The sequence below is a fragment of the Nannospalax galili genome, unplaced genomic scaffold, assembly GCF_000622305.1.
Source record: "Nannospalax galili isolate Female #2095 unplaced genomic scaffold, S.galili_v1.0 scaffold1128, whole genome shotgun sequence".
NCBI lineage: Eukaryota > Metazoa > Chordata > Mammalia > Rodentia > Spalacidae > Nannospalax > Nannospalax galili.
Window position 1 is genome coordinate 1,067,006 of NW_008358632.1, and position 15,919 is coordinate 1,082,924.

The 15,919-nt window shown below is 39.2% G+C and overlaps 1 protein-coding gene across 4 annotated transcripts in view; it reads left to right on the top strand.

Moving 5' to 3' along the window:
• The window catches only part of Cdc27 (cell division cycle 27), a 76,362-nt gene that overhangs the window by 42,359 nt on the left and 18,084 nt on the right, over positions 1 to 15,919 (top strand). For 2 of the 4 annotated variants that reach the window (XM_017795306.2, XM_008821889.3), the window contains exons 10-14: positions 2,674 to 2,773; positions 4,871 to 5,078; positions 5,827 to 5,996; positions 9,957 to 10,109; positions 15,130 to 15,338. In XM_017795306.2, the coding sequence (XP_017650795.1) occupies positions 2,674 to 2,773; positions 4,871 to 5,078; positions 5,827 to 5,996; positions 9,957 to 10,109; positions 15,130 to 15,338 (840 nt within the window). Of the gene's footprint in view, positions 1 to 2,673; positions 2,774 to 4,870; positions 5,079 to 5,823; positions 5,997 to 9,956; positions 10,110 to 15,129; positions 15,339 to 15,919 lie in introns of all 4 variants that reach the window. The other 2 variants (XM_008821888.3, XM_017795305.2) reach the window with 1 other exon arrangement.

Here is a 15,919-nt window from a genome sequence, read left to right on the forward strand (position 1 = left end):
CTATAGGTACAGTTTTATTATAAAGAATACAAATCAGGACCAGATAAGAGACCCATAGGGTATGGTCTTAGAAGAGTCCCAAACATCTTTTGTGTCTACAGTCAGAACACAACTTTATCAGTGTGTTTAAAGCCAAGAATTCCAACTAAGCTTTGATGTTCACAGTTTTTTTTTTAATATTTTATTTATTTATCATTTTTATTTTATGTGTATGAGTGTATTGCCTGCATGTATGTAAGTACATATGTTGGGCATCAGATACCTCTGGAACTGGAGTTATGGGACAGCTGTTAGCCACCATGTGGGTGCTGGGAATCAAAACACGGTCCTCTGCAAGAACGTCCAGTGTTCTTAATTGCTGAGCCAACTTTCCAGCCCTGTTCACAGTTTTTTGGGGGTTTTCCCGGTCTTTTTGAGACAGAGTCTCCCTGTAGCCCCATCTGGCCTGGAACTCACTATGTAGACCAGGCTGGCCTTGAACTCACAGAGATCCGCCTGCCTCTGCCTCCCAGGTGCTGGGACTACGGGCGTGCGCCACCACGCCCAGCTCCAGAACATATTTTTAAATTGTAAAATGATGATGCTGTTTACACAGTCTTTTTTTAAAAAGTTAATATACATAATCATATATACATAAGCCTTTCATTCTCCAACTCCTAGTTGGCCAAATACAAACTATAAGGCTATAAGGATTCATATACCGATCACATCATCTGAAATAAAGACATACATATTTTTCTAGTACATCAAACTTTAGGGGAATCTCTGCCTTCTATTAAGCAAGACTTTGTAGCTAACAGAACCTTAAGGAAAAATTACAGGAGTTGCTTTTCTAACCTCCTAGCCTGAAAACCCTCTTAACTATTTCTACTTCTTCCTCCACAGATAATCATGTTACCTTTGTAGTTTTCTGTCTAAATCAATATTAGTGATATTCTCAGGTTTATCCTCCCTGTAAGTTGCCCTATGCTATCCCTTCCCATATCTTGACAAAACCCTTTTCTTTAATCATATCAACAAAATACATTTCCTATTTTTTAGTTTAAATGATAATTACTTGTTTCTACCAAATAAAAGTGATATATACTTTTAAAAACTGGTCACCCCACGTGTTCTACATAAAATTTTATACTGGGATTCTGTCTAGAAAGTATTAAGGTAAAATCTTGCACTGCAACTCTCTCTAGAAGGATTAAGGATAACCCTGAGCATGTTTTACTTATAAATTGTTCAGTATCTTTTATTTTTAGAAACTTCTTTGACTTAGGTTAATGTGGTTGATATTACTTGTCCACTTAACAGGGTTTCCTAATCACCTGGGAAAGGAGTCTTAGTGAGGGACTGTCTAGATTAGGTTGGCCTATGGTCATGCCTACGATGGATTTTCTTAATTGGATTAATTGAAATGGGGAGACCCACCCTGAATATGGGCTACATCATTTAATGGACTGTGCCCTAGATTGAATGAAAAGGAGAACTGAGCACATGCATTCAGTGCTCTCTCTTAACTATGGGTGCAGAGTGGATGCAGTGCTCTCTCTTTATTAACTATGGAAGCCTCTGGTGCTGTGACTTCTCTGCAATGATGGACTGTGAGCTAAAATAAACCCTTTTCCTTAAGTTGCTTTTGTCAGAGTATTTTATCACAGCATCAAGAAAAAACAGCTAACTAGTAGAATTACCCATAAATTATAAATGATTTATTTACTCTATAAACTAATCCCCACTTCCACTTCCCTTCTTCACTTCTTTTTTAGATAGGATCTCATGTAGCCTAAGCTGACCTTAAACTAATCTGCTTTCCTTTCTCCCAACTTCCAAATGTTGGAATAGCAGGCCATGCATCAACATACCTAGTTTATATGGGGCTGGAGATCAAACTCAGGGCTTTGTACATATTAGGAATGCACTCTACCATCTGAGCTATATAGCCTCAACCCCTTACCTATGCTTAGTGAAACAATTTCAGGTTTTAAGTTCATTTGCTTTCTTCAAGGCTGGCCTTGAATTCAGGCCAATCCTCTTGTCTCAGCCTTATGAATATTGGGATTGCAAGCATGAACCACCATGTCCAACAGTTTATTTGATTTCTGAGAATGGAATACTTGGGGCTGGAGAGATGGTTCAATGGTTAAGAGCACTGGCTATTTTTGCAGAAGACCCGGGTTCAAATCCTAGCACCTACATGGCTGCTACCAACCATCTATAACTACAGTTCCAGGGGATCCGACACCCTCTTCTCTTCTCCTCAGATACTGCTTGACATGGGTGCACTTACACACATGCAGACATAGCACTCATACATATAAATCAATCAAAAAATTTTTTTAATTTATTTTATATGTATGAGTGTTTTGTACCAGTTAATACAATGCCCTCAGAGGCCAGAAGAGGACATCAGATTCCCTGGAACTAGAGTTACAGATGGTTCTTAGCTGCCACATGGGTGCTGGGAACTAAACTTAGATCCTCTGCAAGAGCAGCCACTGCCATCTCTCTAGCCCCATGAATATTTTTTCAATGCTGAATTTTCATACAGGGACCCAAAAGGGCCTAACTAAACTCAACAATTTTAGAATACTTACATGATGAACATATATTTCGATGACTGAATTGAAATATAGTTAATAATCAAAACTGAATACTAAAAAACTTCTGTTACATTCTTTTTAGTACAACACCTCAGGTATTGAGCCCCACAATTACATCTCCCCCAAACGCATTGCCTCGAAGAAGTTCACGCCTTTTTACTAGTGACAGCTCTACAACCAAGGTAAAGATTTCTGAATGTCACATTACTTAATGCTTCCCATGCTCAAGTTTCTGTTCATTGATGACTCCATCTCAAAAATAGTCATTTATTGTCTATTTGTTGTTTAAGAAGATTCATTATATACCTCAGGCTGGTCTGGAAATTGCATCCTCCTGCTTTATTTTCTGAAGTACTGACATTATAGGTATGCCGCACCATGCTGGACTAAATAGTATTTTATTTGGAGAGCTAGCTATAATTTTGTGAATCTCATTCTTGAAATGACCAGATTATAGTAAGAACATCAATGGCTTATCAGGAAATAGAGCTGGAGAAAGGATTGAGGCTATTAAAATGCAGCATAAAAAGATTTCTTTGTTCTAGAAGAATAGTCATATATTGTAAATGTTATAGTTGGTTGCACAAATGCATTCATTTAATTACATAGAACTGTATGTACACATGCAAAAGAGTTCATATACAAGCTGAGAAGTGTCAGTGAGTTCTATAGTTCATATGTTATCAATGAGGAAAAAGTAAGTGAAAATTCTGTCTTGTTACTAACTTCTTATTAGCTAGAAAAGTTGAAAAAAAATCAGAGTACTTTGTTCTTGATAAATGTTATTGATCTGTTGACTGATGTTATGGATGATCTTTACCTTTGACACATCCAGATCAATGATTTTATGCCATTAATTGTAGTGTTTTGACACAATACTGCTTTTTTTTTTTCCTTTTGGCCTTTTTTCTTTTTAAAAAAAATTGTTTTCTTTTATATGTATAAGTGTATTGCCTGCATGTGTACACGAATGTCATGCCATGCCTTTGGAGGTCAGAAGAAGGTGTCAGATCCCCCTGAAACTGGAGTTACAGACAGTTGTCAGCCGCCATGTGGGTGCTGGGAATCGAACCCAAGTCCTCTGCAAGAGCAGCCAGTGCTCTTAACCACTGAACCATCTCTCCAACCCCTCTTCTGGTCTCCCTGTAGACCCATTTGGCCTGTAACTTGCTATGTCGACCAGGCTGACTTCCATCTCACAGAGCTCCACCAGCCTCTGCCTCCTGAGTGTTGAGATTAGAGGCATAGGCCACCACCCCTGGCCACATCTTGTTTTTAAATAATAAATGATAATGTGATATATTTTGGGAAAGGAGCAACCCTTAATGCAGACTCAACCTCTGTCAATATAAGTTAATGCAACTTATATTTAGAATCATTACATTTAAAATGAAATGATTTTCATGGAGTGCCTCATGCTTGTACTTCAAAGATTCAGGAAGATGAAGCAGGAATATTGCTACAAGTTCCAGACCAGCCTGGGTTAAAAAGTAAGAACCAATCGAACCCAAGTCCTCTGCAAGAGCAGCCAGTGCTCTTAACCACTGAACCATCTCTCCAACCCCTCTTCTGGTCTCCCTGTAGACCCATTTGGCCTGTAACTTGCTATGTCGACCAGGCTGACTTCCATCTCACAGAGCTCCACCAGCCTCTGCCTCCTGAGTGTTGAGATTAGAGGCATAGGCCACCACCCCTGGCCACATCTTGTTTTTAAATAATAAATGATAATGTGATATATTTTGGGAAAGGAGCAACCCTTAATGCAGACTCAACCTCTGTCAATATAAGTTAATGCAACTTATATTTAGAATCATTACATTTAAAATGAAATGATTTTCATGGAGTGCCTCATGCTTGTACTTCAAAGATTCAGGAAGATGAAGCAGGAATATTGCTACAAGTTCCAGACCAGCCTGGGTTAAAAAGTAAGAACCTAACCAGGCGTGGTGGTATGTGCTTTAATCCCAGCACTCAGGAGGCAGAGACAGGTGAATCTCTGTGAGTTTGAGGCCAGTCTGGGCCAGTCTGGTCTCCATAGTGAGTTCCAGGTCAGCTGGGACTACAGGGAGACCCTGTCTCAAAAAGATCCAAAAATACAGAACATTTTAAAAAAATAAACAAATAAATGATTTTGAAAACTTTTAATAAAATTTTTTCTATTGAGCAAAATATAGATTACTTAGGATTTTACATATGTCTTTATCTAATATTTGAGAAAGGGTTAATGGAAATGTCTAAATATTGAATATAACAAGTGTGAAATTTTACCCCTTTTACAGGAGAATAGCAAAAAATTAAAAATGAAGTTTCCACCTAAAATCCCGAACAGAAAAACAAAAAGTAAACCTAATAAAGGAGGAATAACTCAGCCTAACATAAATGACAGCCTGGAAATTACAAAATTGGACTCTTCTATCATTTCAGAAGGGAAAATCTCCACAATCACACCTCAGATCCAGGCATTTAACCTACAAAAAGCAGCAGCAGGTCTGTTTTAAATGCTTACAGTAGTTCTTGTACTTTTTTATTATGCACTTATAGAATAAGCTACTTATACTGCCTTCATTGTTTTCAGAGAAATATTGGAATTTTTTTTTGTAAATTGCATATGTGTGTGTGTGTGTGTGTGTGTGTGTGTGTGTGTGTACATGCACTTGCATAGCATGTCATATGAAGGTCAGAGGGCAAGCTGGAGGAATCATTTCTCTCCTCTACCATGTTGTTCCCAGGCATTGTGTCATACTCTGTGGCAGGAGTCTCTACCCACTGAGCCTGCTAGCCAGCCCTAAATATTGGGATTTGTTCGTTTTCACGTTTTTGTTTGCAACAGAGTCTTCCTGTAGCCCCAGCTGGCCTAGAACTCACTAGATCAGGCTAGCCTCCATGTCACAGAGATACATCTGCCTCTTTCTCCAGAGTGCTGGGATTAAAGTCATACACAATCATGCCTGACAGATACTGGAATTTTTTTTGTATATTTTTATTGAATTTTGGTGCATTTCATATAATACTTTTTTTTTTTTTTTCGGTCTTTTTGAGACAGGGTCTCCCTGTAGCCCCAGCTGGCCTAGAAATAGCTATGTAGACCAGGCTGGCCTTGAACTCACATGCCAGGATCAAAAGCATGTGCTACTGTGCCTAGAATTTTTAATGGAGTAATTTGTGATTAGCCTTTCTAGAAAACTAAAGTTACATGTTTTTCTCCTTTGTTTACTATATTGTTTTCTCCTAGAAGGTTTGATGAGCCTTCTTCGTGACATGGGAAAAGGTTATTTAGCTTTGTGTTCATACAACTGCAAAGAAGCTATAAATGTTCTGAGCCACCTGCCCTCTCACCACTACAATACTGGTTGGGTACTGTGCCAAATTGGAAGGGCTTATTTTGAACTTTCAGAATACATGCAAGTAAGTATACAAATTAGTTACGTATGCCTTTCTAGAATCATTTTCACTTTAATTAAAACATGTATGCTTAAGAAGGCTAAATCTTGAAAAGTCAGTATTATGTAATTATTTTCTCAGTATATATAATTTATGTATAAAATTCTTTCTTGCATTAAGGGGTAATTTACATTGAGAGGCTTTCTTGAAATAGACTTCTTAAGTCTTTTTAAAATTTTTTTTATATTTGGGGGGAGCTGGAGAGATGGCTCAGCAGTTAAGAGCACTGACTGTTCTTGCAGAGGACCCTGATTTGATTCCCAGCACCCACATGGCAGCTATGTACTGTCCTTCACTCCAGTTCCAGGGGAATCCAAAGCCCTTTTGACCTCTGCGGCATTGCACGACATGGGTGCACTCACATACATGCAGGCAATACACTCATGAACATAAAATAAAAATAATAAATAAATTTTTTTTTTAATTTTGTGTGTATGAGTGTTATGCCTGTATGTGTGTAAGTGCATCCATGTTGTGAAGTACCTGCAGAGGACAGAAGAAAGTATCGGGTCCCCTGGAATTGGAGTTATGGATGGTTTTAGCTGCCATGTGGGTGCTGGGATTCAAGCCTGGGTCTTCTGCAAGAGCAGCCAGTGCTCTTAACCACTAAGCCATCTCTCCAGCCCCTTTGAAATAGATTTGTAGGGGTTGGAGAGATGGCATGGCTCAGCAATTAAGCACACTGGCTGTTCTTGCAGAAGACCTAGGTTCGAATCCCAATACCCATATGGCAGCTAACAATTGTCCGTAACTCTAGTTCCAGGGGATCCAACAACCTCTTCTGTCCTCTGAGGGCATTGCACAACACAGGTGCACTCACATACATGCAGGCAATACACACATATACATAAAAATAATAAAAATACATATTTTTAAATATTTATTATTTTTATTTTATGTGTATGAATGTATTGCCTGCATGTTTGTGAGTGCACCATGTCGTGCAATGCCATGGTCAGAAGAGGGCTTCAGATTTCCCTGGAACTGGAGTTAAGGTCGGTTAGTAGCCGCCATGTGGGTGCTGAGAATCGAACCCAGGTCCTCTGCAGTAGCAGTCAGTGCTCTTAACTGCTGAACCATCTCTCCAGCCCCATAAAAAATATTTTTTAAAACAAGAAATAGACTTATAAAGAACAAAGTCATCAGTATATCTTGTGTTGAACACTTGTACTCTGCCCAGTTGGATGTAAAAATATTTACCATATAATACATATTTATAATATAAATTCTTTCTACAACATACAGAATTTATGTACTGAGGTTGGCCTCCTTACTGTGGCTTGTAAATGTGAAGACTGCTATGAAGAAAATTAGTTTTGAGGACGCAGTGTTCTTATCACAGGTTTTTGTCTACTTATTTGTCTATATGAGACATTGTCTCTAATGACTGTGCGGAACTCCAGTTCCAGGGGATCTGATTGCCTCTTCTGTCCTCCACAGGCACTGCATGACACAGGTGCACTTACTACATGCAGGCAATACATGCATACACATAAAATAAAAATAATAAAATATTAAATATATTAAAATATTCTATTTATTTTACACAATGTGTGTATTGTGTGCATGTGTATAAGTGCACCCATGTTGTACAGTACCCAAGGAGGCCAGAAGAAGGCATCAGATCCCCTGGAACTGGATTTACAGACAGTTATTAACCATCATGCAGGTGCTGGGAATTGAGCCCAGGTCCTCCGCAAGAGCAGCCAGTGTTCTTAACCACTGACTTCTCTCCAGCCCCTCATAATCACTTTTCAAAGTAGGCAATAGCAACTGGACAACATGCAGAGAGCAAAAGGCTACAAAATGCTTATCCCTAAATAGGACACCTAAATCAAACATCTGCTCCCCAAGGCTCAGGGATCATTGCAGAAGAGAGGGCAGAAAGATTTTAAGAACCAGAAGGGGTGGATGACCACAAGGAAACAGAGTATTCCAGAGAGCTGGTCAGTTACTTATGAACTCAGCATGGATAAATCCCATGCAAACTCAAACTAGAAAAAAAATTCCAGCATAGACATGAGCAAGTGGGTAAGAAGCTCCAACCCTACCTGAGGAAACTGTGTGAATAGATAGCTGCTGGGAGGGGCGAAGACAGTCTCCTTCCAGTAGCACTTTTGGGGTTAACTGGACTCCAGTGGATAGACCCATACTGAAGGACACTTTGGGACAAATTATAGGTGCATATTTTATATATATATGTGTGTGTGTGTGTGTGTGTGTGTGTGTATATACACACACACATACATATTTTTTTTACGTAATTTAATGAAATGCCTAATTTAAGGCAAGGGGCAATAAGGAGAGGTGGGCTAAGGGAAGGGTTCTAGATGCCATCAAATTATACTATATGAAAATTTCAATTTAAAAAAATTTCAATGGAGACAATAAATTCCAAAAACTTTGAAGCTGCAAGGTTTTGAACAGTTGTTAGGTCTGTCATCTTATACCCAGTGCCTGTTGGAAACACACACGCACGCACGCACGAACACACGCATGCTCATGCACGTGACATACACAGAAATAAAAATGAATCTTTGGGCTGGAGGAATGGCTCATGGTTAACAGTACTTGCTGTTTTTCCAGAGGACTTGAGTTCAGCTCCCAGCACCTATGTCAGGTGACTGACAGCTGTCTAGAACTCCAGATCTAGGAGAATATGGCATTTCTGTCTTCTGAAGACACCAGGACTCATGTGGCATATACACACACATATACATAAATAAAATAAAATAATAAATCTTTGAAAAATAGGGAGAGATGACTCCAGCAGTTAAGAGCATTGGCTGCTCTTGCAGAGGACTAGGTTCAGTTCCCAGCATCTACATGATGGCTAACAACCATCTATAGCACCTGTTCCTGGGGAATCCGTTTCTCTCATCTAGCTTCTGTGGACATTGTATACATGGGTGCTGCTCTTAGATGCATGTAGTCAAAACACTTAAACACAAAATAAAAATGAATTTTTAAAAAGTTTTAAGTAAGAACTAGAGTGGTAACTCTGGTTAAGAGTGTGTACTACTCTTGCAGAAGATCCACGTTTGCTTCCAGGTACCCCTATCATGGGGCTCACAACTGCCTGTAACTCGAGCTGGAAAACCCAATGCCTCTGTCTTCTGTGGTACCTGCATTGACATGCATTGACATGACCCACAACACAAACACAGACACACATAAGCATAATTAAAAGTAAATAAGTAGATAAATATCTTGAAAATAAATAAATGTCCTTATTTTCTGTCATCTTCATTTCATTAAAGACAGTCCAAATAAATGTTCCTTATTCTGAACTAAACTTTGAGAATTTTGAAATTCCTAATTGATAAACTAGGAAACTAAACCTAAAGTTTATAAAACAAAACTTTGTGGGGAAAGAAACACAGATCTGGAAGCTATGAATATTCTGAGGAAGAACTGTGTGACCTGACAGCTTAGGAGAGACTCCATAAAGGAAAGGACAGGCAGGATGTGCTATAATTCCAGCAGATGTAGTGCTGAGAGAGACGTTCACCATTCCACATCCGTAGGGTTGCTAGCCATCTTATCTTTTAGAAAGATGTCTCTATTATTTATTTTTGAGACAGGGTCTCCCTTGTAGCCACGACAGGCCTTGATCTCACAGCTATCCACCTGCCTCTACCTCTGGAGTGCTGGACTTGTATCTTTATCTTTTTGATAGAAAAAAACTTTTTTCAGGGTTCATTTCTTCAACAACAGCATATGCACAAAAACTAGGCTAATGTAAATAGAATTTCATCAGTATTTGACCTACCACAGCAGATTTGCTCTTCTGTCCTTGTGTTCTTACTGAATCACATAAAAGCCATGCAGCATTTCAGTCCTGTGAAGAAAGTGAACAGTAATGTCTCAGTGTGTATTTAAATTGTATCAGCTTGTTTTCCCTTACTAGTTTTTTTATTTCAGGCTGAACGAATATTCTCAGAAGTTAGAAGGATTGAGAACTATAGAGTTGAAGGTATGGAGATCTACTCTACAACACTTTGGCATCTTCAAAAAGATGTTGCTCTTTCAGTTCTTTCAAAAGATTTAACAGACATGGATAAAAATTCACCAGAGGTATGGTAACAATTTGATTACGTAGTTATTTTATTTACTCTTATTTATTTATTTAGGTGCAGTGCTGGGGGTAGAACTCCTTCAAGCATTTTAGGCATGTATTTTTAGCACTTACCTACATCCTCAACCCCAACATAGTTAGCTTTCGATCATCCTGAACAAATGGAGATGAATCACACCTTGTCATACATCAATTAATGACAAGGATAAGTTCTGAAATATGCGTTATTAGGTAATTTTTTCATTGTGCAAAACATCATAAAGTGTAATTACACAAACTAAGCCACAACATCATTAGATGATATAATCTTACAGAACAATTGTTTTGTGTGGGGTCTGTCATGGATCAAAATATGATGAGTATTGAAGCACTATTACCCACATTCATGAAGAAGAGAAAGACGAAAGACCTACATATATGGTACAGGTTCACAAATGGAAATCTCAAAAATCAGATGACTTTTTCAGTATTGGTGGCTCATGCCTTTAATCCCAGCACTTGGGAGGCAGAGGCAGGTGGATCTCTGTGAGTTCAAGGACAGCCTGGTCTACATAGTGAGTTCCAGGACAGCTGGGGCTACAGGGAGACCTGTCTCAGAAAGACCAAAAAAAAATTTTATTGTTAAGACAGGGTCTCATGTAGTTCAGGCTGGCCTTAAATTCACTGTGTAGCTGAGGATAACCTTGAATTTTAGGTTTTCTATCTTCATGTGCTGGGATTATAGGAGTGCCTTGCCAGGCCTAGATTAAAATTTGACTATTAAGCCAGGTGTGCTGGTACATGCCTTTAGTCCAAGCACTTGGGAGGCAGAGGCAGATGGATCTCTGAGAGGTACAGGCCAGCTGGGACTACAGGGAGACCCTGTCTCAAAAAAAGACCAAAAAAAAAAAATTTTTTTTGACTATTATAGTTACTGTTAGCAAGATTAGAAGCTATGCATAGTAAGCCGGGCATACATACCTATAATGTAAACACATGAGAGGATCAAGAGTTCAGAGTTATCCTTCGCTACATAGTGAGTTTGAGGCTAACCCTGAACTACATGAGACTGTCTCAAGAAAAGACCAAAAAGCAAATGAATGAATGAATGAATGAATGAATGAATGAATAAATGAATAAATTAATTAATTAATAAATAATAAATAAATAAATAAATAAATAAAGGAGCTGGAGAGATGGCTTAGTGGTTAAGAGCACTGTCTGCTCTTACAGAGGACTCTGGTTCGAGTCCCAGCACCCACATGGTGGCTAACAACCATCTGTATCTCCCATTCCAGGGGAATCCAACACCTTCTTTGACTTCTGCAGGCATTGCAGGACAGTGGTCACTTACATACATGCAGGCATAACACTCAGACCCGGGGCTGGAGAGATGGCTCAGCAGTTAAGAACACTGGTTGTTCTTGCAGAAGACCCAGGTTCGAATCCCAGCACCCACATGGCAGCTAACAACTGTCCGTAACTCCAGTTCCAGGGAATCCAACAGCCTCTTCCATCCTCCATGAGCATTGCATGACATAGGTGCACTTACCTACACGCAGGCAATACACACATAACGCATAACATAAAAATAATAAATGAAATATTTTTTTAAAAACACTCAAAATAAAAATAAATAAAATATTTTTTTTAAAAAGACATAAGTACAATTAATTCACATGTTCTAATCTTGTAATAATTATATTTCAGGACATTGCAAGCATATTTAGTACATTGGTTTTTTGGTTTGTTTGTTTGGTTCTTTTGTCTGAGACAGGACCTTGCAATGCTGCCTAGGCTGATCTTAAACTTATCCTCCCACTTGCGTCTCACAGTACCTGGAATTACAGGCGTGTACCATCCTCAGTCCTGGCTTTAGTAATATTTTATATAGTGTATGTAGATTTGGGATTATAGAAAACTAGTTCTCCGGGCATGGTGGCGCATGCCTTGGAGATCTCTGTTCCAGGTGAAAGCTGGGAGGCAGAGGATCTTGGTGAGTTCAAGGCCAGCCTGGTCTACACAACGAGTTACAGGCCAGCTGGGGCTACAGGGAGACCCTACCTAAAAAAAGAAAAGAAAACCAGTTCTCACTACTCACAGTAATTCTGTAGTTTATTTGAGCACTAAATCAGTAATACTGAACTATTGCTCTTAGGGAAACAGTATGACATAAACATAAGTTTAAATCTTAAAAATTGATTCTGGCCAGGCATGGTGGTATACGCCTTCAGTCCCGTGAGTTCCAGGGTCTAGAGGGAGACCCTGTCACAAAAAGACCAAAAAAAAAAAAAAAAAAAAAAAAATACAAAATAAAACATATAAATTTCTTTATCCTGCTTTTATGGTGGAATGGTCTTCTTTCTCCATCAATTATGACAGATAGTTTTGCTAAGTATAGTATTCTGGGCTGGTAGCTGTGGTCCTTCAGAACTTGAAATATATTGGTCAGTCCATGTATTTCTGGCTTTTGAATTTTCTGTTGCAAAGTCGGCTGTTATCCTGATGGGTCTTCCTCTCTACATGACTTGGTGCTTCCCTCTTGCAGTTTTCAATACATGTTACTTTTCCTGTGTGTTTAGCATTTTTTCACTATACTTCGGCATGGGAGTTTCTTTTTTGTTCCCGTCTATTTGTTGATTCTGGCTGATTCTATTTATTTATTTTTCCAAATGTGATGGCACAAACCTGTAATCCCAGTACTTGGGAGGGAAAGGCAGGAAGATTAGGAGTTCATCTTTTTGAGACAGGGTCTCCCTGTAGCCCCAGCTGGCCTAGAACTCACTATGTAGTCCTAGCTGGCCTCCATCTCACAGAGATTCATCTGCCTCTGCCTCCTGAGTGTTGAGATTAAAAGCGTGTGTCATCACACCCAGCCTTCAAAGAAAAAAAAAAAAAAAACCAGAGCTGGAGAGATGGCCCAGTGGTTAAGAACTCATGCTGCTCTTGCAGAGGACAGGTGTTTATTTTTCAGCACCCAAGCAGAGACTCAACCCCTCCTGTAACTCCAGCTCCAGGGGATGCAATGCCCTCTCTGGCCTCAATGGGCACCACATGCATGTGCACAAACCCATACACAAACACATAATTTTAAAATAATATTAGTAATAAATCTTAAAAAAAAAAAAAAGAAAGAAAGAAATAGAGCCAGTGAGATAGCTGAGCAAGTAAAGGCACTTGCCACCAAACCTGACGACCTGAGTTCAATTCCTGAGACCCACATACTAGAAGGAGAGAACTAACTCCTACAAATTGTCCTCTGACCTCTACTCATGGCTATGGCATAGGTGTGCCCACACACATACACACACATGAAGAAAAAGAAGAGTTGAGGGCTAGAGATGGCTCAGCGGTAAAGAGCACTGACTGCTCTTGCAGAGGACCCAGGTTGGATTCCCAGCACCCACATGGCAGCTACAAACCATCCTTAACTCCAGTTCCAGGGGAATCCGAAGCCCTTTTCTGACCTCCACGGCATTGTATGACATGGGTGCACTCACATACATGCAGGCAATACACTCATACACCTAAAATAAAAATAATAAATTTAAAGCCAGGCATGGTAGTGCACGCCTTTAGTCCCAGCACTTGGGAGGCAGAGGCAGGGGGGGCTCTGTGAGGTTAAACCCAGCCTAGTCTACATAATGAGGTTCCACGAAAGCAGGGGCTACAAGGGGACCCCGTCTCCCACACAACAAAAAAAAAAAAAAAGATATTTGCCCTAGGTGGACCTAATAGTAGGTACCAGCAGTGAAATTCAGACTTTGATGTGTCTGACCTCAGAGCCTCTGCTTCCTGCATTGCACTGAACTGTGCCCACAGTCTGCCCTCTACTCATCTCTATGAGAACTGGAAGTTGTCTAGTTTGGCTTCAACTGAGAATGTTGCTATTGGGCAAGTTAAATATTGAGTCTACAAATAGCCACAAAAGTGCTGTGAGTATTAATTTTGGATTTACAGATGAATTTTAACTAAGTAAACTTGCACATAGGTAAGCCATAAATAATGAGGATGAGATGTTTAGCAAAACTCTTTTGTTTTTATCTTTCTGTTCTAAGTAGAATTTGAGACCTGAGTTTAGTCATAAAGAGTTGGTTTTCTTAGAAGAAATAAAATTTTGGCTGGAGCGATGGCTCAGTGGATAAAAGTACTTGTGATGCAAGAATGAGGACATGAGCCTGCAGAACCCATATAAACATCAAGGCATAGCAAGAGCGTCTACAATCCCAGTCTCATGAGATACAGAGACAGAATAAACCCCAAAAGCTTGCAGCTAGCCAACCTGGCATATACGCAGCAGAAACACAACAGAGAAGGAGTCTCAAAAAATGGTTCAGTGGTTAAGAGCACTGGCTCTTTCAAAGGACACTGTTTTAGTCCCAGCACCTATGTATCTGCTAACAACCATATAAAACTTGAGTTTTAGTGGATCTGACACCCTCTTCTGGGCTCTGCAGGCATTGCAAGGTGCAGGTACACTAACATACATGCAGGCAAAACATTTTTTTTTTTTTTGTCTTTTTTGAGACAGGGTCTCTTTGTAGCCCCAGCTATCCTGGAACTCACTATATAGACCAGGCTGGCCTCAAACTCACAGAGATCCGCCTGCTTCTGCCTCCCAAGTGCTGGGATTAAAGGTGTGCGCTACCATGCCCAGCATAGCAAAACATTTTTAAAAAGAAAAACAAGAGTTCCCATCTCAAGGTGGAAAATGAGGACCAACATTCACACACCTAAATATACATTCTTTAGGTCAAAATTAAATACACCGATACAAAAGACATATTAAAACTTAAATTTCAGCCGGGTATGGTGGCACATGCCGTTCTCGGGAGGCAGAGGCAGGCAGATCTCTGTGAGTTCGAGGCCACCCTGGTCTACATAGTAAGTTCCAGGACAGCTGGGGCTACAGGGAGACCCTTTCTCAAAAAGACCAAAAAAAAAAAAAACTTAAATTTCTACTTAGAACAAAGTTTTTATAAAGACAGGAAAAAATAACATTTTTATTACATATTTATATTTTTGTTTCTGTCTTATCAGGCCTGGTGTGCTGCGGGGAATTGTTTCAGTCTACAACGGGAACATGATATTGCAATTAAATTCTTCCAGAGAGCTATCCAGGTTGATCCAAATTATGCTTATGCCTATACTCTATTAGGACATGAGTTTGTGTTAACTGAAGAACTAGACAAAGCATTAGCATGTTTTCGAAATGCTATCAGAGTAAATCCTAGACATTATAATGCATGGTAAGTGTAAAGACAAAATCTTACTGAAAAAAATTGTGTGTATGTATATGTGTGTGGGCTACACATGCCATGGTGCATGTGTGTGGGTAAGGCCACAACTTAACAAGAGTTGATTCTTCTATCATGTGGGTTCTAGGAATTAGACTTAGGCTGCTATGCTTGGCAGTAAGTACCTTTACCCTCTGAGCCATCTTGTCAGTCCTTGATAGCTTTTTTAAACAAGAGATGTCTAACAGAAATAACTGAGTACCCAAGCAGTATGTTTTATTGTGTGTGTGTGTGTTTTTTAATGGATTACACCTCATTTCTTTTTGTTGTTTCTTTTTTGTTGTTTTTGCTTTCTCTCTCTCTTTTTTTTTTTTGGCCTGGAACTTGCATTGTAGACCAGGCTGGCCTCAATAACAGAGATCTGCCTGCCTCTGCCTCCCAAATGCTGAGATCAAAGGTGTGTGACTGGAACATTACTTTTTCTTTTTTTTTTCTTTTTTCTTTTTTTTTTTTTTTTTTTTTTTTTTTTTTTTTAAAAAAAAAAAAAAAAAAAAAGAGGACGATAAATCTTTCACTGTGATATATCAAAATAA